Source organism: Spermophilus citellus, assembly GCF_964194105.1.
Source record: "Spermophilus citellus genome assembly, chromosome: 4".
NCBI lineage: Eukaryota > Metazoa > Chordata > Mammalia > Rodentia > Sciuridae > Spermophilus > Spermophilus citellus.
In genome coordinates, this window is record NC_138185.1 from 642,902 (window position 1) to 666,222 (window position 23,321).

Below are 23,321 nucleotides of genomic sequence, written 5' to 3' on the forward strand. Positions count from 1 at the left end.
TGTGTGCTTCCCTTAAATATTTATTTTTTTCAACATGCTTTCAACCTGTCATCAAAAACAGAAGAGACAAAAAAAAAAAAAAAAAAAAAGGCAGTGTTTGGAGACTGTTGATTTTTTTCTTGGGATGCTCTATTATATTGACTTTATATATTATTATAAATCTGTGTTTGTACTGGAGATGTGTTTAATATTCGGGGAGGTTTTTTAGTCCATTGGTGGAAAATCACAGCTGCTGCCGCCTAGGTCTTGGTAGCCAGAGGCCAGGCCAGCAGCCAGCATCACCTTCTCTTCTCTACAGAGGGTCTGGAGTTTCCTGCTTGCCTCCACAGGCTCCAGGCCTGCCTGTGGGGTTCCTTTCTGTGACGGGATTAGCATAGACATTCTTGCAAAGCGATTACTTTCAATAAATTGGGAAATTGCTGCTCCCAGCAGATGCCTCCTGTGTTTCAGATAGCCCCCTCCTCGGCCTCATCTTGGATACAGGGGGCTGGATTGGAGACCCCCAGGCCTGTGGCCTCCCCCCATCCCTGCCCACAAGGTCCTGGACCCATTCCTTCCCTCCAGGAGGCAGACTCAGCTTCTGGAAAAAAACCCAATGTTTAATTTTTCTCCTCGCCTGGTGGCCCAGACATGAGACACCTGAGCTTCAGAAACATGGAAAAGTCAGCCCTGGCCCTAAACCACTGCATCAGGTGTGAGTGTGGGAGTCCCCTTCTCAACACCCCTCAAAGTGCCTCCTGGACTGAACCCTACAGCTGGCCTGCCAACATCCTTGGCCAGTCCCGGGGCCCAGGGGACAGTGATGTTATTTGGCTTTAGTGCAAAAACGCTGGCTTCTCCAGAGGCACTTTGAAGAGCAGGACCCCTTTCCCCACTGCCGGGGCCCAGGGTCACCATCTCCCCTACTGTCCCCTGCCTGAGGAAGTAGCCCACAGCTAGAGGAGGCAAGGCCTGGTGATCGCCCAGGACAGCAGGCGGGACAGCAGGGCCAGTGGGCTCAGTCCAGGAACCGCTGACAGGCCTTCTTCCAGCGGCAGGCTGTGCACCACAGGTCCCGGTGGTCCGTGCCGTACACCTTCCGGCACTTCTTGGCATCACCGCGGGGCTTCCTGGGGAGACAGGTGGGACACGCGTGCTGTCAGCTGGGACCCCCCCCCACCTGGCACCTGACTAGGCCCGCAACCCACACGCACCTCAAGCTGGCACCAAGCTTGGAGGGCAGGGCTGGTGCAGTGGCCCGGCCCTCAGTGGGCTGTGGGTCCACCTGGACGGGTGCCAGGCAGCCCTGGGGGGAACTGCAACCTGGACTTCGCTCCTCTCCAGAGTGCCCTGAGACTTGTTCCCAGCTGCCACCTGTGGCCTCCCCAGCATGGTGGGCATGGTCACCGTGGCATGTCTTGGGAGGAGCTGCAGAGCTAAGCAAAGGGGGCAGGGGCAGGGCCAGGGGCCGCAGCAGGCTGGGCAGGTCCAGGTGGGGGAAGGCAGGCGGCACAGGGGCCTCAGGGGACGTTGGGGCCAGGTTGGACAGCCCATGGGTCAGCATGTCCACACCAATGTCCAGCTCAGTGTAGTAGAAGTCCTCCTCACCATCACTGTGCTCAGGCTCTGCCCGTCTCCTGCTGGGGACACAGCAAGGGAGCTGAAGCGCTGGCCTGGCCTGGCCCCACCACCCGGCCCCCGGCCCTGCCGCACCCCAGGTGCACCAGGCGGATGTGTCTCTGAATGGCGGAGGCTGTGCGCAGCACCTTCCCGCAGCTCTTCCACAGGCACTGGAACACCACCTGGACCGCGCTCTGGGCAACAGGGTGTGTGTCAGGAGCAGCACTCGAGTCCACCCGCCCTGGGCTCCCCCAGCTCACCTTCCGTTTCCTCTGAGTGGGCTCCCCGAACAGAAAGTGGGCTGCCTCAGGGGGCAGTGGGGGCGATGGTGTGGACGGGGAGGACTGGTCGCTGGCCTGGTCCCAGACCCAGTCTCCACTGTTGCTGCTGCTGCTGTAGCTGCCAGTGGGCTGAGTCAGGGCCTCCCTCCAGGGTTCCAAGTCAGGCTCTGCAGGAACATGCACCTCAGGACCTCTGGTGGGCTTGAGCTGCTCCGTGGGGAGCTGCTGCCTGCTGTCTGCCTAATGATCTGCAGTCCCTAACTCAGCTGCCACCTATTCAGGTGAGCTTGGTGGGCAGAGTCTTGGAGAAGATGTTGGTCACAGGGCCATGGGGAGACATCCCCCAGTATAGCAGAGAAAAGGGGGTGCCTGGCATGGTCAACAAAGTGGAGGTGGACAATCTGCAAAGGCCTGGCTTCAGTGAGAGGCACTGAAGATCCATATAACCACTTCAGAAAGAGAGCTGAAGTGTGGGTGGCAGGTCTGAGGACTCTGCTCGATCCCAGAAACTGGGTGGCTGTAGGGTCCTTGAGGACTCTGTCCCAGGCCCGGCCCCCACCTGAGCACAGACTTCTCAGACACACCTGGACTGAAGGATACAGCAGGGGCCCCCAGATAGAGGGGGCTAGTAGACAGGCTTGTAAGGGCTGCCGCGGCCAGGACCTCATCTAGCCGAGCTTTTCCTGGGGGGGATCTGAAGGAGACAGGGGCAAGATATGGGTGGGTGGGGCCCAACAAGTACTCTAGGCCCCTCCCCTGACCCAACTACACTTTCAAGGCCTGGGCACGTGTTCCAGCACCAGGCTGCCTCACTCCTGGCAGAGAAGGAGGTCTGGCTCCACCCCCAGCTCAGGTTGCAGAGCCCCAAATCACCAGGAACCACCGGGAACAGGGCTGGGGTCTCTCTGAGGCTGGTGTTCTCTACAGCCTGGGCTTTGTCCCCTGCACCCTCAGGATCTACAGGGCACCATGTCTCACTGGTGGGCTAGGACTGACCCCGACCCAGCCCCCATCACATATTAACCAGCGTTGTGCGTTGTGCAACAGCAGCTGTGGGCCCCGGGCCAGGCTTAGGAGGTGGGAGCAGCCAGCAGTCGGCAGCAGCCAGGAGGGAGAATGGGCTTCAAGCACAGGCCGGTCCTGGGCCTCAGCGGGATAGGACAGGGCCCGCCCCTGCTGCGCAGCCAGCCAGAAGTGTCTGGGCTCAGGAGTGGGGGAGTGGCAATAGGAGCCCCAGGGATTCCTGGACAGTAAGCCCCAAGCAAACTGCACAGCCTCTTCTGCACAGAAACTGACAGCCGCCCCTCCCAGTTCTGCGATGGGACCCCCAATGTAATTGGTCATTTATGTCCAACTCCTCCAGGGTTGGAGAGCTGGGGGAAGAGAACGCAGAAACCCAGCTCCAGACCCTGACCTATTCTCTACCGAGGCCTCCCTCGGGAGGGTCGGGAAGGCAGAAATCCGTGCCCCACCCACTGCCTATGCACACACCGACGCACGTGTGCACACACCCACCTAGGGCACGAACCCCCCACCCCAGGGGCTCACCTCTGCGCTGGCACCGGGATGTGCACCGACGGTGTCGGGAGCCCAGCCGCCCCCGCCCACGTCCCCGGGGTCCCTAGGTCTGCAGCCTGCGGCTCCTGCGGCAGCGCGAACTCCAAGCCCGCAAAACCTCCGCCCATAGAAGGGCCCTGCAGACGGAAGAAACTCATAGAAGAGGCAGCCCAGGCCCACCAGCCTGCACCTTGGATCCACTTGGCGCCCGCCCCACCGGCTGCGGCCGATGTGGATAGCATAACCCCGCCTCCGGCCCCGCCTCGGCGCGGGCGACGGGGAGCGTCCCCCGGCCGCACGGCCGGACCCACGGACATGCAGGGGCCGACGCGGCCACCCCTAGCTGCCACGCCCTCGGGGCCCAAAGTTTGCGCAGCCCCGACGCCATCTTTGCAGCCAGAGAAACTTTGTTGGCGCCCCCGCCCACTGGTACCTGTGGCGGCGCCGGCACCGTCACGGGCGCGGCGCGCGGGCCCGAGCCCTGCGCGCTCAGCCACGGCGCCTCGGCCCGTAGCGCACTGGGGTCCCGACCGCCGGCGCGGAGCTGGGGGCGCTCACAGCCCGGACCCGGACCTGGGGAGAGCTCGGCTTCCATGGCCCGCCGGCCGGCCGCCGAGGCTGTAGCGGCGAGGGCGGACTCTCGGGAGGCGGCCCCGGGCCGGGCCGGGCTGGCGGGGCCGCCGACCCCCGCCCTGGATCCCGTGCGGCCCTCTTGGTGCCGCGCCGCCCCGAGGCCGCCCGGCCGACCACGCCCCCCGCCCCGGCGCGCGCGCCTATTGGCCGGCGGGCGTATCAACATTCGGTGGCCGGGGCTCGGCGCTCAGCCTCCGACTGGCCCGCGCTGGCCAGGAGAGGTGGCCTCCCGGCGCCCGACGGACCCTAGCCTGGCCAGCTCCGGGCGGGCGCTCTAGCGCTCCGCCGCCTGGGAGGGCCGCTTCCCCACCGGTGTGTTGGAAGAGCTGCCAGAGACAGAAAGGGGCCCTGTCTCCTTGGCTGGCTTCTTGGAGCAGGTTATCCTTTAACGCAAACTGCCCACCTCCCCCAACTTATGTAACTCTAGGGGTTGGTGGCGGAGCCCAGGGTCCAAGTCCCACCCTGGCAGCCGCCCAGCAGGCTTCCCTGTCCCCAGGACTGGAAACCACAGCGAGACGGTTTGCCTTCCCCCTGCCCGCCAATGGCTTCGGAAACCAGAACAGCCTCAGGTACCAGAGCTTGGGCATCTGGGTGAGACCACCTGCAAGACCAAAAGGAGCCATGGATCCTTCCAGAAGTCCTCACCGCAACCCTCCCCGCTTTCAAGAACGGCAGGCTGCGAGGCATGCATGTCCATCCTTGTTTGATGGAACTTTATTAGGATGTAGGCCTTCTCTGGAGCAGGGAGAGGACATGTGGACGGTGGAAATAGAACCTCACAGGCTAGAAGCCTTGGGATCTGGGATTTGTTCAGTCAGCTGCAGGGGCAGAGCTCACTCTGGAGAAAGGAACATAGTAAATACTGGGTGTTCAGGAGTCTCCAAACCCTCCCGAGGCAGAAACGGGGGCCTGGCACCTGCACATATCCACTGTGTTACCAGGTAGACAGGAGGGGTGACTCCTGCTCAGGGCCCCATCTCCTGGATGCTCTCATACACATTTTCCAGGGGCCTGCTGTCCATGCTCAGGTCCCTGAGGGGGAGGGTCTCACAGGTCAAGACATTCCTTGGGGCCAGAATCGATCCCCCACCCTTGAGGTCTGGCTGGTTTTTGATGAGTCCTGGGTCCCTGCTTTCAGACTTGCAGACCCTGGAGTACAGGCTGTCCACCTGGAGAGAGGAGGGACCCAAGGAGCGGTAAACACCAGCCTCTCTGCCAAGAATCTGCCAGCCCCACCTGCTGTGCACAGCCCAGGCCCACTTTACCTGAGCAGTTGGGATCCTCTCAGCAGTCCCCTGCTGCAGTTCTTGGGGACCCTGACCTGTCCCCTTGAGCTTCTGGATGCAGGCATATTCAGCCACCAGAGGTCTGGCCCCAGGCCCAGGCCTGGCACAGCCGATGGTCAGCCGTGTCCCTGCCCACACCACAGGGCTCGAAGCCAGACTGGCTCTGGGGATTGCAGCCAGCCCTATGTTGGAATAAGTGTCCTCAGGGCCAATGAAGGGTGAAGGGGAGACAGGAGAGGCCTTAGGCAACTGCTGTGGTGGGAAGATGGAGGGGGCTGCCTGTGGCCTGGTGCTGCTCCTGGGCACTTCCAGCCAGTGTGGGCGCAGGAGATCCATGCTGGCAGGTCGTGGGGCTAGGGGTGGGGTTAGAGTAGAGGTCACTTAGGGGTGGGGAGCAGGCCTGGCCCCAGAACTGGGGAGACACCCTATGGCCAGACCCACCCCATTAACCCTCCTGGAGGCTCACGATGCTGCTGTGTGGGCCGTGGTGCAGCTCCTGCAGCCTGGTGCCGGACCTGCTGAGGGAGCAGAAGCGAGTCTGTCTCAGCACTGACTGAGGGCAAAGGTCTGGAAGGGACCCTGTGGCCCCACCCTGGCCCCACCCTGGCCTGGCACTCACCACTTGCACTGGCATCATGCTGCCCTGCAGCCTGGCCCGATGCCTCGGCACCCGTGTCCTGGGGGCAAGAGCATCATTAGGCCAGGGGCCACGGTAGGTACAAGGGTGGTCAGCAGCTGATGCAAGACCAATGTAGAGGTTCTCACAGAGCCTCTGCACAGGCCTGCCTCTAACTCCTGTCTGCACAAGGAGGTGGTGAGGGCCCACAAGGAACCCAGCACAACAGACATACCTGTGGCAGGCTGTGCACAGCACCCACAGCCAGAGGAGCAGGGAGAAGCACCCTAGGACCCAGAGGGTGGGCAGGGCCAAGGGCACTGGTTGCCCCATCCTGTGAGGCAGGGGCCTGGGGGCAGAAGAGAGGGGCACTGGGGCTGGCTTGAGGATGGGGCACACAAATGGCAGCCCCACTTGTGCCCCTCCCTCTGTGGGTGGGCTCCTCCCCCTGTTCTGACTCAGCATACCGGAAACACCTGACCTTACACAGGGGCACCCGCCCTTCCACCTCTAGCTTGGAACTCCTGGTGAAACGAAGTGCTCTGCCTGCACTTTCACCATAACTGCAGGTGGTCATGGTGATGGCAGAGCATGGCTAGGGCAATTGTAACCTGGCCAAGATCATGCTGTGGTCACTGCAGCCCAAACCCATGATCTGGGGGAAGTCCCTGCAGTTACACCCCTGGGCCTATGAGCCACAGGCCACAGACCTCATCTACCCACCCTGCCCAGCTGTGGCCCCCTTGTCTTAGGTGATGCCCCTAAGCCATCTTAGTAGAGAGCTTGGACCTTGAAGTGGAATAGGAGAAGAGGCAGGAGAGGCCAGCTTCAGGCACTGAAATGTCCTCCCACGGCTCTGGCTCTCCTCCCCCTGGTCTCTGCCACCTATGCTGGAATGATGTCAGCAGAATTGCCTGGGGGATGGGTGGTGGGTGACAGGTGGGCCCACCAACTATCTGTAGGAGTTAGGGGAGATTCAAGGGGTAATCTTGGAGGTTGAGGCCAGTCTACCCAGACTCAGCAGCGGGCTTCTTGCACGGGCATGTGGGAGGGCCCAGTCTGCTTAACTAGAACACAGCCAGTTCCCAATGCTTTGACCAGGCCAGTCCAAGCCCTCCCAAATGCAAGGAGCGCCCCTGAGGGGCTTGGGGAATTGCCCATGCTGGAGGGCAGAGCAGGCACTTACCAAGGCCACCACGCGGCTCCTCCACGGCCCTGTCTGGGGCAGCCAGGAAGGTCTTTGTGGGCCTGGTAGAGCTCCCCACCTCACTTCCTGTCGCTGCCTCAGAGCACCTCCCCAGCAGCCTTCAGCCCTGAGCTGCAGCTGCTGCCGCACCAGGAGTCACCCACCTGCTAGGGCCCCTCCCTTGGTCTAGTCAGTGTGCTACCCTGGGCGCTGGGTGGCCATCCCTATATTCTGAGAGCCCAGCTTTGCACCCTACCACACCCACTGAAGTGAACAGTCGCCAACAAGAAGTGGGGAGAGTAGATCAGCTAGACAATCAGTGGCCACCAAATTTGCACTGACCAAACCCACTTGACCAGGACCACCTGCCTAACAGTGCTCCTGAGGGCCAACTCCACCCAGTGAAGTAAGCACAGGGCACCAAAAGACACCCAGGGTTTTTACCCACCTCAATCAGAAAAGAGAAGGGAGAAGGCCACTCTCCTGGGCCCTCTGACCCTGGCACGGGCTGTGGCCTCATTCAGGACCCCTGAAGCCCAGCCCGTGAGTTGCCATGAACCTGTGCAGACCCCTCTCTCCCCAGAGACCCCGTAGCCAGCTGAGTCTCCACTGATACTGTGACGAAATCATTTTAATGTCCTTGCTAAGGATACGCCCCAAGACACTGGCAGGTGGGCTCTGCAGGCAAGTAAGTGTCCAGAAGTGACTGAACCTCCAGAAGGACATCTTCACTTGGCAGTGTCCAAATACTCCAGGCTGGTGAGGCTGATACGAATTCTAGAAGTGGGCTGTCCCCTCTTGAGAGGTATCTTAGGTGTCAGAGTGACAGCTGGTTTTCCAGCCAAGGCAGCCGGAGCTGGGGTCCCAAGACCCATCCACAGTGCATTCGAGGCCTCTAGAACTCTGTCATCTTCCTGTGGGTGTCTGCCTTCCGCTGTTCCCGCTGCAGGCCTGCCTCCTGAGCTCGGAGCTGCCCCAGCTGCCGCTGGGCTCCTGCCAGCTTCTCTTCCAGCTGGGCTGCTGCTACGCTGTGCCTAGGAACGGCCAGCTTGTCAGCATAGCTTCCTGGCCCATTGACACCACTGCTATTGTGGCCACTGCCCAACCTCTTACATCTAGCTTTCTTCAAACTCAGCAGGCACCCTCAGGTCAGGTGACCTCCCGCATATGTCCTATAGGGATGGCCACCCAGCGCCCAGGGCCCCACACGTACCGGCCAGCATTCCGGGTGAGGGCCTCCTGGATGCCCTGGATGTCCCGCTGGGTACGCACAATCTTCTCCTCAGTCTGGAAGAGCCGCAGGCTCAGGGCCTGCTTGGCGCTCTTGCTGGCATGGTACATGTCCTGGCTCCTCCTTCCTGGGGGGCCCGCCCCAGCCTCCAGGGCCCCAGGAGCCTGGCTCTGCAGCTTTTCATTCAGGAAGTCAAACACGTTCCGAGGGGGTGGTCGGCCCCCAGGCCCACCCCCACTCCCCTGGCACCTTGGGGGCCTGTTGGCACCAGCATGGCCCCGCTTGGTCCTCTTTTGCAGGATCTCTGCACACTGGTCCAGCGACTTCCCTCGAGGCAACACCACAGCATGAATAGGCTCCACCCGGCCTTCGGCATGTCTGCCTAAGCCTGTGAAGAAGTAGGGCTGGTGCTACAGCTACTGACCCTCAGCTGCTCTCCAGCACCCTTCCCTCCAGGTAGCACACACTCACCCTTGCCAAACTCATAGCCCATCTTGGCGAGGAGTCTGGAGCCAATGCCACGTGTGTGTACTTCCCAGCCAGCAAAGGCAGAGCTGCAGGTCCCAGTGTCTGCAGTGCCTGATTCCACCACTGCAAGAGACAGAGGGCAATGGCTCAGCTAGGCCAGAGGACAGTGAGTGGTGACCTGTGCTCTGGCCTGTGTTCCCCAAGACTTCAGCTCCCAAGCAGGATACCCATCTCTTGCCAAGACCCACAAACCTGCTGTGGGTGTTCCTGGCACCTTAAGCAGGTAAGTTGACTGTACTGCAGCCTATCACTGGTTGCTGAGGATAGGGGTTCAGAAATCACCAATTCATGCCATAGGTTCCCAGGGACACCTCCCTGTCATCATCCTCCCCAACCCTTCAGGAGACTTGAACATTGCCTACCAGCTCCCTTTCCTGACACCTCCACCCAACGTATCTGGACACATACCCTCTATCTGCCAGGTTCCCTTCCACCCCCACCCACCAGGCAACAGGTCCTCAGCCTCGAAAAGCATTTGACAGAGCCACCCCTTCCTGTCCGTCACATCTACCCATCACTCCCTGTTGTCTCTTTAGCAGCTCCAGCCCCAACAGTCCTTCCTCTCCCACAGCAAGGCCAAGACCTTGCATCTCAGAGCTTGTAACTGTTGCACATGCTCCTCAAAGCCAAAGGCCAGGTCTCTGGCCCTACCCCAAGACCTCTGCTGTGGTTACCCAGGCTGAGCTGACCTCACTTTGGCCACTCACTACAGTTGTCCCCTTAGCAGGGTGCTTCTCAGGGAGAAAGCTGCCAACCTCGCTCCAGGCCCCCACCATCCTGGCTCTGGGCACCACGCTGCTGTTGTACCTCTGGCATAGCTTGAGTCAACCGCATCACCACTGTCTGAGTCTGATGACTCTGCAGCCTCCGTGCGCAGCGGGGGCAGAATGCTATCTCCCTCCACCACAGCCTCTTTCAGCAGCAGTGAGTCAAACTTGACTGTATAGTAGCCATTATCTACATCTGAGGAGACAAACATGGGCTGCAGGTCAGCAGCTGTCATGAGCAGGCCACAGTAAGGAGCAACAAAGGAAGGGGAAAGTGAGGCAGAACTGAGGCCAGGCCAGACTTGCTCCTCTTGGGCCCAGTCGGGGTCTCAATGTCCAAAGAGATAGGAAGTGGCCACAGGAAGCAGAGAAAAGACTTTTTAAGAAGGGCTTTATTCAGAAGCACCCTGTCAGGGAAGTCCCCACACCAGCCTCACCAAGGATCCGTGCTGGGTGCCAGAGGCCATCCTGGTGCTTGGCCAGACACGTAGAGCCAGCCTGCAGCAAGCTCAGGTCTGGGTCCTGGAAGGGGCGCAGCTCATCCACAGAGACCACCTGCCCATGGGAGAACCTGCAGAGAAGGCCACAGGAGGCAAGGCTCAGGCATGGCCTATGAGGGCAAACAAGCCCAGGAACACCAAGGTCACCTGCCTGGTGCCCAGAAGGGAGAAACAGACAGGGAGATAAACACACCAAAAAGAATATACTTTTTTTTCCATCTCTCTCACATACCTTTTTTAAATTTTTTAAGTTGTAGATGGACAGCGTGACTTTATTTATTTTTTATGTGTTGCTAAGGATCAAACCCAGTGCCTCACACATGCTAGGCAAGGGTTCTGCCGCTGAGCTACAGCCCCAGCCCTCTCTCATATACTTTTTTAATATTTTTTCTAGTTGTAGATGAACACAATACCTTTATTTTATTTAATTATTTTAATGTGGTGCTGAGGATTTAACCCAGGGCCTCGCACATGCTAAGCGAATGCTCTATCACTGAGCCCCAGCCCCAGCCCTCTCATACACTTTTGCATGTGCATATACATACACACTTTCCCACAGGCAAACACAGACTTTCACTCATGCACACACACATAAACACACACATGCATAAACATATACACTCATACTCACAGACATACCTACATATACATGTATAGGTGCACACAAATATACAAGCACACATATATATTCCCATGTATCCATATACATAAACTCACACACTATATTTACACGCGAATAAACACACACACGCACAAACAATATACTCATACACACTAAACATGCACACTTGAAGTCTCTCAGGATGCGCTTGGCTACTCTGAGGAGCAGATCCTGGTATTGTTTCCAGCTTGCTAGGCTAGGGTGACAATGTGGCAGAGGGCTTGTGACTTTGGCTCACCATCATCTCCAGTTATGAAGTTCCAGACCCAATAAGTACTCATAGCAAACATGGTATAGGGTGGACGGGGTGCATGCATGTCCTGGACCCAAACCCACTAGGACAGCCTAGTCATAAGTAGCAGTGCTGAGACTCATATATATATATATTTAAGTACTGGAGATTGAACCCAGGCGTACTTTACCACAGAGCTATATCCCTAGCCCTTTTTATTTTTTTCCAGTTCTTCTTATTATTTTTTGTTTTGAGACAGGGTCTCATTAAGTTGCCCTTGGGCTTGCAATCCTCCTGCCTCAGCCTCCCAACTTGCTGGGATTACAAACCTATTCCACCATATTCAGCAGTATTGCAACTTTTAGATATCAGTACACCAGTAAAATTAAAACCAAAACCAAAACCAAGTTAGAGAAGAGAATGAAGAGGAAATGTGGGTACAGACACAGGACTGCAAACTTGGACCTGCCAAATAAAGACATGAAAAAGCTAACCACCAGCCACCACTGCATGTCATCATTTCATACAGGAAACTGTTAACCCCACAGGAGCAGCTGAGGGCTGGCATTCACGTCAAAACAGAGCCAGGGTTGCCTTCCTAGGCAGGAATCTGTGGGTGGGAAGGAGGGAGATGGACAGGCAGTCTCAGTAAGCTCCCCAAGTTGCACAGTGGTGGTCTGGGGTGCCCCTTCTCACCCCTGGCTATCCTGGTAAATAGGGCATTGCCATTGAGCAAGCAATACTAGCAGCTGTGACACAGCTGCAAGAGCACTGTAGTGGAGGTACTGGCAGAAAAGTCTCACTCAACCAAGGACTAAAGGGATGCACTTGAAGCAACTCCTCGCCAGGTGAGTTCGACACACATTCCCAATGTTTGAGCATCAGTCAAACCTTTTTGGAGGATCCTTTATCACTAGTAGAGGACTTAAAATTTGGCACAGATTGAGTGCTCCTTATCCAAAATGCTTAGGACCAGAAGTGTTTTAGACTTAGATTTTTTAAAAATTTGGAACATTTACAAAGACATAATGCGATATCTTGGGGGTAGAATCAAGTTAAACAAGAAATTCATTTGTTTCATATAAACCTTATACACACAGCTTAAAGTAATCCTACACAGTATTTTCAGTGTGGCTGATTTTGAACCGCTACCTGTTCACATGAGGTCAGGTGTGGAATTTTCTACTTGTGGCATCATGTCCACACTCAAAATGTTTGGGATTCTGGAACACTTCAGATTTTGAATTTTCAGATCAGGGATGCTCAATCGAACAAGTGCTTTTATGAAAGGATTTCCAAGAATATGAAAAACCTAGAAATAATCTAAAAATTTGAAGCATGGGGAATAGTTATGGTATATCCATGAGGCAAAAAATAAGAGATGGACAAACTGACCTGTGGAACAAAGGAGAGCAGCAAGAGCCCCATGCACATAGGAAACCTAACAACTGAGGAGTACCGCAAACATGCTAGGGAAGGATGAACTCTGGATTCAAAATCTGAGTTTTCATATATAAGACCCCCAAATTGATGACCAACATCAAAATGTCCACAGAAACACATTCTAGATGAAGTAAAGACTTAAACCTGAGAACTCTAAAAAGATCTTGAACTATAAAAAGATCTAAGCTCAGCTAGGGCCTGGTAAGGACATCATTGAACACTTCCCACAGAAATACAAGCCTAAAACTGGAAAAAATTGTCAAGACTCACTGGAAATTGATGAGAGCACACATACACTGAAAAGAGATTAGTGACAACCCGCTCAACTCTGGTGGAAATGGGAGGAGACAGCTGCTACATTTGGCCCGCTACTGGGTTCAGAAAACCCATGATAGTTCTTCCAGCTTGGGAAAAAACTAAAAGCCGCAGAGCAGATGGGGGCAGAGGCAAAACCCAGGCCCTGGCAGCTACATGTGGCAGTGCTGGCAAAAACCACTGGGAAAACAGCTCTAATCATGTGGGGTTGTGACTTCAGCTGCAGTGAACACCAGCTATGTGTTTAACAGGGAGATCCCCAGCTCTTGAGGGAAATGCATGTGTTAGGAGCTCCAAGAGAAGACCGGAGAAACCGGGAGAGAGAACAAGAGGCTGGGTGAACACGGAAGGTGCTCCCCAACCCACAGGGCCAAATGGCTGAGGTAAGAAGCCCTTGGTGCTAGAGGTATCTGAGTACCACTCCTGCCTAAATCACAGGCGACCATGGAGCTTTAAGAAGATGCAGCCCCCTCCCCACCACACATATGTGCACACACACACAAAGATGCAGCTCTAGGAAACCAGGCTAAAGAGCAAAAGCACATCTTAAATAAGCAGTGGTGACAGAGGCTGCACATTACAGGGGAGGCAGATTTTCTGATTTAAGTCCAGAAAACTTCACTAAAACAAACTTAGGAAAACAATTCAGAATCCAGGTATAATATATCACCTGCCTTCTGGCTCTGCTCTTTCTAATGAGATGTCATTGAATTTTCAACAAAGTTATGAGACAGGAAAACAGGAAATGTGATCTAAATTTATGGAAAAAAGCAATTGATAGAATACAACCGAGTGAGTCCAAATGCTGAGTTAAACAAGACGTCAAAACAAATATTGTAAGTATGTTTCAAGAATTAAATGATAATGATACTCACTCAAGAAACAGAATATCTTAAAAGAGGAAATTATATAAAAAGAATCAAATAGAAATGCCACCGTTGAAAACACGCTAAATAGAGGAGAATGATTGAGACAGGCAGAGCACAGGGGGCTTCCAGGACAGTCCAACAATTCTGTGTGGTGCTATAGAGCCGGATCATGTTACTACGCATTCGATCAAATCCACTGAACATGCAATACCCAGATGGAGCCCTGTGCACACTGTGTCTGGGTGGTGACAACGCAGGTGCTCTGGGGCATGAGGAGCTGGCCATGGGGGTTGTGCCTGCCTGGGGCAGGGGCATGCAAAGAAATTTCTGACTTCCATTCAATTTTGCTGCAAACTTAAAACCTCCCTAAAAAAAACAAACAAACAACAACAAAAAAAAAACCCCACCAAACTGGGGAGAAAAAAGGCATCTCAGAAGCCCATATAAAAACATCAAGCAAGGGGTTGGGGCTGGGGCTCAGTGGTAGAGCACTTGCCTAGCATGCTTGGAGGCACTGAGTTTGATCCTCAGTACCACATAAAAATAAGAAAATAAAATAAAGATATTCGGTCCATCTACAACTACCAAAAAACCCAAACAATAACAATTAAAACAACAACAACAAAAAAAAACCATCAAGTAAACCAGTACATGTGCACTGGGAGTCCAAAGGGGATGAGGCACCTGATGTGTGACTGCAAGGCCCTCCCACCTGGTGGACTAGACATCAACTCAGCTTCAAGAGACTTTCTGAGGCTAAATGGTACAAGCGCAACGAGATCACATCCAGACATGTCAATAGAAGGGCCGAAGTCAGAGAAGCATAGCAAAAGAAAAGTAACTGTTTCTGTACAAAGGCACAGTGGTTCGGTTCATAGATGTCTCCTCATTGGAAACAATGGAGCCAGAAGGCGATGTGATGTTGTATGAGAATGCTTAAGAAGAAAAAGAACTGTCCACCAAGAGCTCTGAAGGTGACCTTCAAAGATGAAGGTGACCATACTCCAATATTCAGACGAATCAGGCATGAATGAAAAATTACAAGGCATGCTGAAATAAGAAAATATAGCCCATTAACAGGAACAAATAAGTTAACAGAAACTATTTCTCAGCTGTGTTAATTATACCAAATAACTAAAGGTAAGCATGGATGATGAACCAAAGGAAGTGTAAGAACAAGGTATGTTGCCCCAAGGTAACCCAACAGAAGGTACCCACAGACAGGACATCATGGAGGAGCAGTGTACAATGTCCCAAACACCAGCTTCAGGGAAACCCTGAAGCTAAACAGTAGAATAGCCAGAGGAGTTGAGCTGGCAGATGAAAGAACAGAAAACCTGGAGGCAGGTCTACTGAATGAGAGAAAGGAGAATGAGCAAGGCCCCAGGAATCCATGGCACACCACTAGCCCCACACACCAACACTCACAAGGCAGGAGCTTCCGGAGAGGAAAGAGGGGAGCAGAAAGAGTACTCTGGAAGATGTGGAGCTAATGACTGAAACATTCCACATGAGATGAAAGATCTGCATCCACAACATCCAAGAAGTGCAATAAACTCCAAATCTTTAAACTCAAAGAGGTCCAGAATGAGACTCATTACAAGCAAACTGCTGAAATCCAAAGACAGAGAATCCTGAGAAGTGCAAGACAGGAGGGACTCAGCATGTCCAAAGGATCCTCCAGAAGATTAACAGCCGGTTTCTCATCAGAAACTGCTGAAGCCAGAGGCAGTGGAACATCATTTAAAGTACTGAAAGAAAAAACAAAAACCTACTGGATCAAGAAGTCCATATCCGGCAAAACTATCCTTCCAAAATGATGAAGAAATAAAAACATTCCCATATTCAAAAAGCTAGAAGAAATGATTGTAAATATTTTTTAACATAAATAAATGACAAATGTTACAGGGAATATCACATGACACCCCATTATTAGGTACAATTTTATTTTTTTAATGTGTCAGTTAAAATATTAATTTAGGCTGGGCATGGAGGCACACACCTCTAATCCTAGCTACTCTGTAGATCAAGGCAGGAGGAAAACTGGGAAACTTAGCAAGACCATGTCTCAAAAAATAAAAAGGACTGGGGATGTAACTCAGTGATAGAGTACCCATGGTTTCAATTCCCAGTACTGCAAAATACATACATATATACATACAAAAATTACAGACCACTATCCTTTATGGATAGAGATGCAAACACCCTCAACAACACAGTAGTAAACCAAATTTAGCAGCATATTCAACATACACGATGACTAACTGTGATTCATCCCAGGAATGTAAGGAGGAGCTCAATGCATGAAAACCATTCAGTATAATACACCACATTAGTAAAAGAGGAAGTAAAAAAAAACAAAAACAATCATATCTGTTGATACAAAAGAGCATTTGGAAATGGCAAACACAACTCAGGGAATGTCCTAAATTTGATGAAGCGCATCCATGGAAGACCCACAACTAATATCATATTCAATAGTAAAAAACAGAAAGCTTTCCCCTCTAAGACCAAAAAAAAAAGAAAGAAAAACACAAATACACACATACTCTTATCACTTTTATTATACAATGTAGCAAGTTCCAGTTAGAGCAATTAAGCAAGAAAAAGAAATAAAAGCTATATAAGTTGGATACAACTAAAATCTCTATTCAGAGATAACATGATCCTATAAACAGAAAATCTTTAAAAGTTACAAAAACCTACAAAACCACAAAAAACTCCTATTAAAGCTAATAAACAAATTTTAGCAAAGGATACAAAATCAACATACAAAACTCAGTTGTATTTCTACACATTGGAAATGAACAATTTAAAAATGTAATTAAGAATATTAAGTAAATTCTATTTATAAGACCATCAAAAGGAATATTAAAAATAAGTTAAACCCAAAACATGTAAGATCTGTACATTACAAAATATAATTGGAAGAGAATACTGCTAATACTGTTAACAATCTTATTAAGATTGGTCTATGTATTCAATCCCTATCAAAACTCCAAATGCCAGGCTGGGGTACAGCTCAGTGGCAGAGCACCTGCCTAATATGTGCAAGGACCTGGGTTCAATCACACACACTCTCTGATACATGCTATAACACAGATGAAACCTGAAAATACTATGTTAAGGGCCGAGGATGAGGCTCAGTGCTAAAGTGCCCAACCAGCATGTGCAAGGCCCTGGATTCAATCCTCAGGACCACTCACATGCACACACACTGTGTTAAATGAATCCAGCCAAAGAACAAAGGACAAATGCTGGATTATTCCACTTGTACAAGGCACCTAGAAGAGGCAGATGAAGAGAGACAAAGTAGAGGTTCTCAGAGGCTGGGGGAGAGGGTCCTGGAGTTACTTACTCAATGAGTACAGTTTTTGTTTGGGAAGAAAATGTTCTGAAAATAGATAGTGGTGGTAATGACTTTTTTGGGGGGTGGAGGGTGGGTATGGAATCCAGGGCCTGCATATGCCAGGCAAGTGCTCTGCCACTATGCCACATCCCTAGTGCTGACAGTGATGATTATGATATCCTGTGAATGTCAATTAATGCTACTCAATTGAAGGCTTAAAAATGGTTAAAACGGGACCCCTTGTCATACATATTTTACCACAACATTTAAAAATTAATAATGTAACATGAAAAAACAGTGAAATGTATGCTTTATATGGGTGAATTGTATGCCATGTCAATTAAATCTCAACAGAATTTTGTTTTGCTTTTTTTTTTTTTGGTAATGCTATGGATCGTGCCTAGGTTCTCACACATGCTAAACAGTGTTCTACGACTGAACTACTATCCCCAGTCACTCAATGTAATTTTTTTTTTTTTTTTTAGTGAAGGAAAGAACAAAATATGGAAATGAAGAACAAGATAAAGAGAGAAAGCAACAAATATTAAAGATAAGTGAAGAGTTAGTATGGACAACAAGACATATACTATGTACTGTAATTCAAGAAAACTTTCCTGATGGGCTGGGGTTATGGCTCAGTGGTAGAGCGCTTGCCTAGTGTGTGTGGGGCACTGGGTTGGATCCTCAGCACATTAAAAAAATAAAGTTATATGTCCATCTAAAATACATTTTTAAAAAACTTTCCTGAAATGAAAAATATTTGTAATTACCTATGTTGAAAGACTATACCATGCTGAGAGTATCACTTTAGTATGATTCACAGTGAGATGCATCATGGTAAAACTACTGAATTTTACAGGGAAAGAAATGTGTGAGCCAAAATTTATACCCAATAAAACTGGCCTTTGAACATAAAGAATACAAACACAACTTTTCCAATAAGCAGCTCTCCAGAAATGCCACTCTAGGAGCCCACCACTCACCTAGAGCTAGATGAGCCTCAGATAACCAAGTAAGCCAACTACCCAACACGGATTGATGGCACACACAGCATAGGCCCTTGCAGAGCTGAGATGATGGGCTAAGATGACCACACACTACATAATGGAGACCTAGTGCCATCGTAAAACACAAGAATGCAGGTCGTGGATAAAAACACTTCCCACAGTTTTCAGTCATTGCAACTGGTGCTGTTAGTCCAAGTGCGATTGCTCTCAGAACGCTGTGTACCTACAACGGGATGACAAAAAGCAACAAGAGGAAATTTGGAGTCTATGATCCCCTGAGCCCCTGAGAACCAAGAACCCTGGGGTAGAGAAGGAAATTCAGATGTGATCCAAAAGAGACTGAATGAAAACGCTAGTTGTTAATTTGAATTGTGAATACCTATATGAACTCACATGTATTTTACTCTTAAAAATACAGGTGGATAGGTGGGTGCACTAGAGCATGCCTGTTATCCACAGTAACTTGGGAGACTGAGAAGGATCAAAAGTTTGGGGCCAGCCTTGGCAACTGAGGAAGACCCTGTCTTAAAATAAATAAAATAAAGGATTGGGAATGAAGTTCAGTGGTAGAGTTCTGGGTTCAATCTCTAGTACCAAAAACAAACCCAAAACTGAACAGGTGCATGGTCTTGTTATCTCAGGCAGCCTATATACATATACATCCACTGTTCCCTGTTTCCTAGCTCTGCCACCTAAAACATGTAGAAACAATGACCAGCCTGCATTCGTATTATGCACACTAAAGGTCTAGAAACACCCCCTCCCATGAAGGAAACCATCCGTCCTGGAGGCTGGGCAATGCAGGGTCTGGGGCAGGAAGTGCACTGGTGGGTTGAGTATCCTGACCCAGCAAGGTGGCCATCAGCATCAGTGGAGGCCAGTCAAAAGGATGCAGAAGTCAACTTGAAGAGGGTCCTGCTGGCCAAAGGCAGGCCAATTTGCAGGTAAAAAAAGGATCAGAACTGCAGCAGATCAAAATTCATCAAATGCATTTAAATTCTTGAGTTCATAAAAATATTAAATTTTTTAAAAAGTTACTTCATCACCTTCTCATTATAAAAATGATTCAGCTCTTTATCTTCAAAACTAAGTAAACAAGACAGAAATGTCAAGCATTTATCCCTTCTCTATACTGGGTGGTCAAGTGGCACCCCAGGTGTGTGCTCTCTGCACCCCTTCCATTCATATGGCCAGCAAATGACCCTAGTGATAAAAACAGTAACACCAACAGAGGTTGGACCTGAAGCCTGCAGATGGCAGGTGCAGCTATAATCAGGGTCAGAAAATGGGCAAGACTAGATTATGGCGGTTACACCACAGTCAGACCTGTTTGATAAGCCATATAAATAAGAAATACAGTTTTTGAGGGAAGAGGCTGTTTAGGATTGAGGTGCAAAGCGGGGGCTTCTAGGATTATTGACAACTGGTAGTTTTTGATCTGGATGGTGACAGCCAGTTCAAAACATTTCTTTATATTCTATTTGCTTCCCACATCTGAATTTGTTTCAGAGTAATGAGCTAAAGAAAGCTAAAGAGTAACACTTATGCTTGTTACTCTTCAGGTACTGTTCTATATATATTTTTTAAAAATATTTATTTAGTTTTCTAGTTTTCAGCGGACACAACATCTTTGTTTGTATGTGGTGCTGAGGATCGAACCCGGGCCGCACGCATGCCAGGCCAGCGCGCTACCACTTGAGCCACATCCCCAGCCCCCTGTTCTATATTTTTTGTGGTCCTGTACGTGAATTCATTCTATTCTCCCAGTAACTACAGGGATACTTCTCACCTCCATTTTTTAGAAGAGAGGCGAGGAGAGAGATCAAGCTATAAAAATGTGTGAAAAGGGGCTGGGGATATAGCTCAGTTGGCACAGTGCTTGCCTCCCATGCACAAGGTCCTGGGTTCAATCCCCAGCAACACACACACACACACTAAAAAAAAAAAAAAAAAAAAAAAAAAGCGTGAAAGGATGCTCACCTCATTAGTAATCAGACAATACAAATTCCATCCAGATGCCACTGTCCAGTTTTCAACAGCACAAATCTGAAGGTCAGACAGTATGAGTGTGGGCAATAAGAAGAGCACTAAAAATGAGGCACTTCAGGAGGTGAGCAAGTGCGTGCTCTCTGCACTGACCCAGGCACACACTGACTCTCCACAATGCTTACATGCTGGGGAAATGTTTCTTGGGTGCAAAATAACATGCACTAGGATAGTCACCACTCGTTGTTTGCAATAAATGAAAGCTGAACACCATCAAAGCAGATAGAATAAGATGTGGCATACTCAGATGAGGGAAAGTAACAGTACCTGAACACAAAAGTTTCATAAAATCAACTTGTTCATCTCTCAAAACATACTGAAGCCAGACACAGTGCCCCATGCCTGTAATCCCAGTGGCTCAGGAGGCTGAGGCAGGAGGATTGCAAGTTCAAATCTAGCCTCAGCAACTTAGAGAGATGCTAAGCAACTCAGTGAGACCCTGTCTCTAATAAAACACAAATAGGGCTAGGGATGTGGCTCAGTGGTCTAGTGCCCCTGAGTTCAATCCCCAGTAACACCCCCCCCCCCAAAAAAAAGCACAGTACATACACCACTTACAGACACACATCTGTAGAGGATCATCATGTACTAGAAGGGTATGTACCAAGTTTGGTGACAGCAGTCTCTCAGGAGGAGAGTAAAACAGAGAGATTGGGGGTAGAAAGGTACTTTATATTATTGGTACCATTTTATTTCTTTTATTTTAAAAATTACAAGCTGGGTACAGTGGTGCATGCCTGTAAGCCCAGCTACTGAGGAGGCTGAAGCAGGAGGATGATAAGTTTGAGACCAGCCTCAGCAAAATAGCAAGATCCTGTCTCAAAATAAAAATTTAAAAGACTGGGGCTGTAGATCATTGGTACAATCCCCAATATCTATCTATCTATCTATCTATCAATCAATCAATCAATCAATCAAGATGGAGATGCAGCTCAGCAGTAGAGCACCTCTGGGTTGAATTTCCAGTACTTCAAACCATCTTCATCATCATCATTATCATTGTCCAAAACAAGTCCAAGAAAACAACTTAGCCTGGGGTGCTGGCGAGGCAAGTGTTTGTGAGATGCTTCAACGTCTTCAGATGGGACCTAAAGCTGCAGAGGAAGCTGCTGATGAACAGTGCTGGGGCTGGTGACCTTGGGCAACTTAGTGCTTCAGAGCCCATCTCTCCATCTGTAAAATGGAGTGACTGCAGGGCTTACCTATAGTGTTGCTGCACAGGTCAGTGAGCATGTGCAAATCTCTTGGAACAGCACCTGGGCCAAAGGAAACAGGCCAGCAGCAAACTAGATCTCTCATTGTAGGGAACACAATGCAGGAACTTGGTAACCCCCAGAGACAGTGGCAAGATGATGGTGACACAGACATGTCCACTTGGTGAATATTGATGACAGGCACCTTTGTGCAGGGGTGGGAGAGGAGGGTGGGGAGGGAGAAAGAGAGGGAGGAAAGGAGGGAAGAAGGAAAGGAAAAAATGTGCCAAGAGTCTACTAAGAAATATGATATCCAGCTAGGTGCAGTAGCATAAACTTATAGTCCCAGTCATTCAGGAAAATGGCAACTTAGGAAGATCATATGTCAAAATCAAAATCAAAATGGGTGAAGTACAATGTAGCTCAGGGTTAGAGTCAGCTGAGGTTCAATCCCACACAGCAAAACAAAACAAAAAAGTCCAGTAGTCATCCTGAACTACTGGCTTAAAAGAAAATCAACTATGAAAAGTTTTAGTGAATACTCCTTCTAAAGATGAAGTAAAAACAAAACTATGTGTTAAGGGGGGAAAAAAAAATAGACACCGTGGCAGTAAATGAGGGCATTTGCATTTGATGAGGTGATGCCATCCCATTCCTGAGATGTAAAGATGCGGACATTATTTATTCAATATCCTCATCAAATAGATCATAGGTGCACCCTGAAGCACTTACGGGCAAAAATAAAAAAGGAACTTCTGGAATTTGCTTTAAAATAGTCCAGGAGGGAAAAAAAGGTAGAGCAAAGGAAAATAGATGTAAAATTGGAAAATGTGATAAATAATGAAGCTGGCAGTTGTCACCGCTCTAATCTTGTGCATGTTTGAAAACTCTTGTAAATCCTGGGGTTTGAGGTGCAAGTCAGTGGCAGAGCGCTTGCCCAGTATGTGGATTGATCCTTGACACCGCCAAAAAAAAAAAAGCTAATTTTAAGGTTCACTCTGGAGAGCAAAGTGATGATGGGCAGGTATTGTTCTTTACAATATAAATCCAGACTTATTGATTTCTCAAAAAAAAAAAAAAAATCCAAGTAAACATGAGGCTGGGGCTTGGTGGTAGAGCGCTGGCCTAGCATGGATGAGACACTGGGTTTGATCCTCAGCACCACATAAAAACAAATAAATAAAATAAAGGAACGTGTCCATCTACTACTAAAAAAAAAATTAAAAGAAAAAGGAAAGTCCGAGTAAACACCTCACCCGACACCGCTGCAACTCCCCGGGCAGGGCAAGGCCTCACCTGCAGCTGTCCTTGAAGCGGCACTTCCCCTCCAGGAAGAACGGGCAGGGCTTCAGGGACTTGTGAGTGGGGTAGAGGTAGAGCACGCGCACGCCCGCCGAGCCGTCCTCGGCCGCCTCGGTGCCCACCACCATGGCGTTGTGATACTCCAGCGTGCCCCACGCACTGCGGTAGGGGGCGTTCACTTTGGCGCCGCTCAGCTCTCCCGGGTCCGGGTCCGGGTCCGGGTCCGCGCGCCCGGGCTCCGCGGGTCCCGGCCCCGCCTCTCCCTCCGGGGCCATCTCCGGGCCGGCGGGCACCCCCGCGGCCTCGGCGTCCAGCGCGGCCAGCAGCTTGCTCTTGCGGACGGACACCAGGCTGGCCTCGGTGAGCCCGATCAGCTCGCGCAGGTCGGCCTGCAGCTGGCGCAGGTCGGCCTGCTCGGCCGCCTCCAGGCCGGCCCCCAGGGCCAGCTCCACCTGCCGCAGCTGGGCGCGGTAGGTCTGCAGGGCCGCCTCCAGGCTCTCCTCGTCCATCTCGACGGCCGCGCGGGTCCGGGGAGGGGCGCGGGCGGAGCGGCGGGAGCGCGGCCAGGGGTGCCGGCTCGGCCGCTCGCCCGTAACGGCAGGCTCGCTCAGGCGCGCGGCAGCCGGCCCCGCCGCCTCCCGCGCCGCCGTCCGGGGCCCGCCGGCCTCGACGCCACAGCGGTGGCGCCCGCCTTCCGCCCGCCGCTGGCACTTCCGCCCG

The 23,321-nt window shown here is 51.1% G+C and overlaps 4 protein-coding genes across 13 annotated transcripts in view; 1 reads left to right on the forward strand and 3 right to left on the reverse strand.

Moving 5' to 3' along the window:
• Window positions 1-21,398, forward strand: part of ZBTB46 (zinc finger and BTB domain containing 46) — a 77,958-nt gene extending 56,560 nt beyond the window's left edge. The window contains exon 5 of the mRNA XM_081290281.1: window positions 17,539-21,398. Within this exon, the coding sequence (XP_081146407.1) occupies window positions 17,539-17,541 (3 nt within the window). The 3' untranslated portion in view covers window positions 17,542-21,398. The remainder of the gene's footprint in view (window positions 1-17,538) is intronic.
• On the reverse strand, window positions 792-4,251 carry SLC2A4RG (SLC2A4 regulator). 7 transcript variants are annotated; one of them, XM_081290288.1, is made up of 7 exons: window positions 3,871-4,251; window positions 3,429-3,574; window positions 2,465-2,574; window positions 1,860-2,047; window positions 1,693-1,793; window positions 1,194-1,619; window positions 793-1,109 (listed from the first exon to the last, which is right to left on the reverse strand). In XM_081290288.1, exons 1-7 carry the CDS (start codon window positions 4,234-4,236, stop codon window positions 998-1,000), a joined length of 1,449 nt encoding a protein of 482 aa, XP_081146414.1. In that variant the 5' UTR covers window positions 4,237-4,251; the 3' UTR covers window positions 793-997. The 7 variants fall into 7 exon arrangements, with proteins under 7 accessions (XP_081146411.1, XP_081146409.1, XP_081146414.1 ...); XM_081290286.1 differs by having other exon boundaries at window positions 3,865-4,251; XM_081290289.1 differs by having other exon boundaries at window positions 794-1,109; window positions 1,194-1,616.
• Window positions 4,788-7,745, reverse strand: LIME1 (Lck interacting transmembrane adaptor 1). 4 transcript variants are annotated; one of them, XM_081290292.1, is made up of 6 exons: window positions 7,607-7,743; window positions 6,208-6,321; window positions 5,976-6,033; window positions 5,823-5,874; window positions 5,336-5,709; window positions 4,796-5,239 (listed from the first exon to the last, which is right to left on the reverse strand). In XM_081290292.1, exons 2-6 carry the CDS (start codon window positions 6,303-6,305, stop codon window positions 5,036-5,038), a joined length of 786 nt encoding a protein of 261 aa, XP_081146418.1. In that variant the 5' UTR covers window positions 6,306-6,321; window positions 7,607-7,743; the 3' UTR covers window positions 4,796-5,035. The 4 variants fall into 4 exon arrangements, with proteins under 4 accessions (XP_081146417.1, XP_081146420.1, XP_081146419.1 ...); XM_081290291.1 differs by having other exon boundaries at window positions 4,788-5,239; window positions 5,823-5,871; window positions 6,208-7,615; XM_081290294.1 differs by lacking the exon at window positions 6,208-6,321 and having other exon boundaries at window positions 4,791-5,239; window positions 5,823-5,871; window positions 7,607-7,745.
• On the reverse strand, window positions 7,973-23,306 carry ZGPAT (zinc finger CCCH-type and G-patch domain containing). The gene is made up of 6 exons (XM_081290290.1): window positions 22,596-23,306; window positions 10,122-10,255; window positions 9,725-9,880; window positions 8,861-8,980; window positions 8,372-8,777; window positions 7,973-8,192 (listed from the first exon to the last, which is right to left on the reverse strand). Exons 1-6 carry the CDS (start codon window positions 23,108-23,110, stop codon window positions 8,054-8,056), a joined length of 1,470 nt encoding a protein of 489 aa, XP_081146416.1. The 5' UTR covers window positions 23,111-23,306; the 3' UTR covers window positions 7,973-8,053.
• Between the last annotated feature and the right edge of the window lie 15 nt (window positions 23,307-23,321).

Excerpts from the sequence above, each read along its gene's own strand:
- SLC2A4RG (XM_081290283.1), bottom strand. The coding sequence starts at position 4,236 with ATGTTGATACGCCCGCCGGCCAATAGGCGCGCGCGCCGGGGCGGGGGG. Across the intron at positions 3,575-3,864 it reads CGGCGCCGCCACAGGTACCA|GGCCCTTCTATGGGCGGAGG; the intron begins GTGGGCGGGGGC and ends TTCCGTCTGCAG. Across the intron at positions 1,110-1,193 it reads AAGCTTGGTGCCAGCTTGAG|GAAGCCCCGCGGTGATGCCA; the intron begins GTGCGTGTGGGT and ends CTGTCTCCCCAG.
- LIME1 (XM_081290291.1), bottom strand. The coding sequence starts at position 6,437 with ATGCTGAGTCAGAACAGGGGGAGGAGCCCACCCACAGAGGGAGGGGCA. Across the intron at positions 5,710-5,822 it reads ACGGCCCACACAGCAGCATC|CCCCACGACCTGCCAGCATG; the intron begins GTGAGCCTCCAG and ends CCCCACCCCTAG. Across the intron at positions 5,240-5,335 it reads AGAGGATCCCAACTGCTCAG|GTGGACAGCCTGTACTCCAG; the intron begins GTAAAGTGGGCC and ends TCCTCTCTCCAG.
- ZGPAT (XM_081290290.1), bottom strand. The coding sequence starts at position 23,110 with ATGGACGAGGAGAGCCTGGAGGCGGCCCTGCAGACCTACCGCGCCCAG. Across the intron at positions 8,981-9,724 it reads TGACTCAAGCTATGCCAGAG|TGGTGGAATCAGGCACTGCA; the intron begins GTACAACAGCAG and ends TGTCTCTTGCAG. Across the intron at positions 8,778-8,860 it reads GGGCTATGAGTTTGGCAAGG|GCTTAGGCAGACATGCCGAA; the intron begins GTGAGTGTGTGC and ends ACTTCTTCACAG.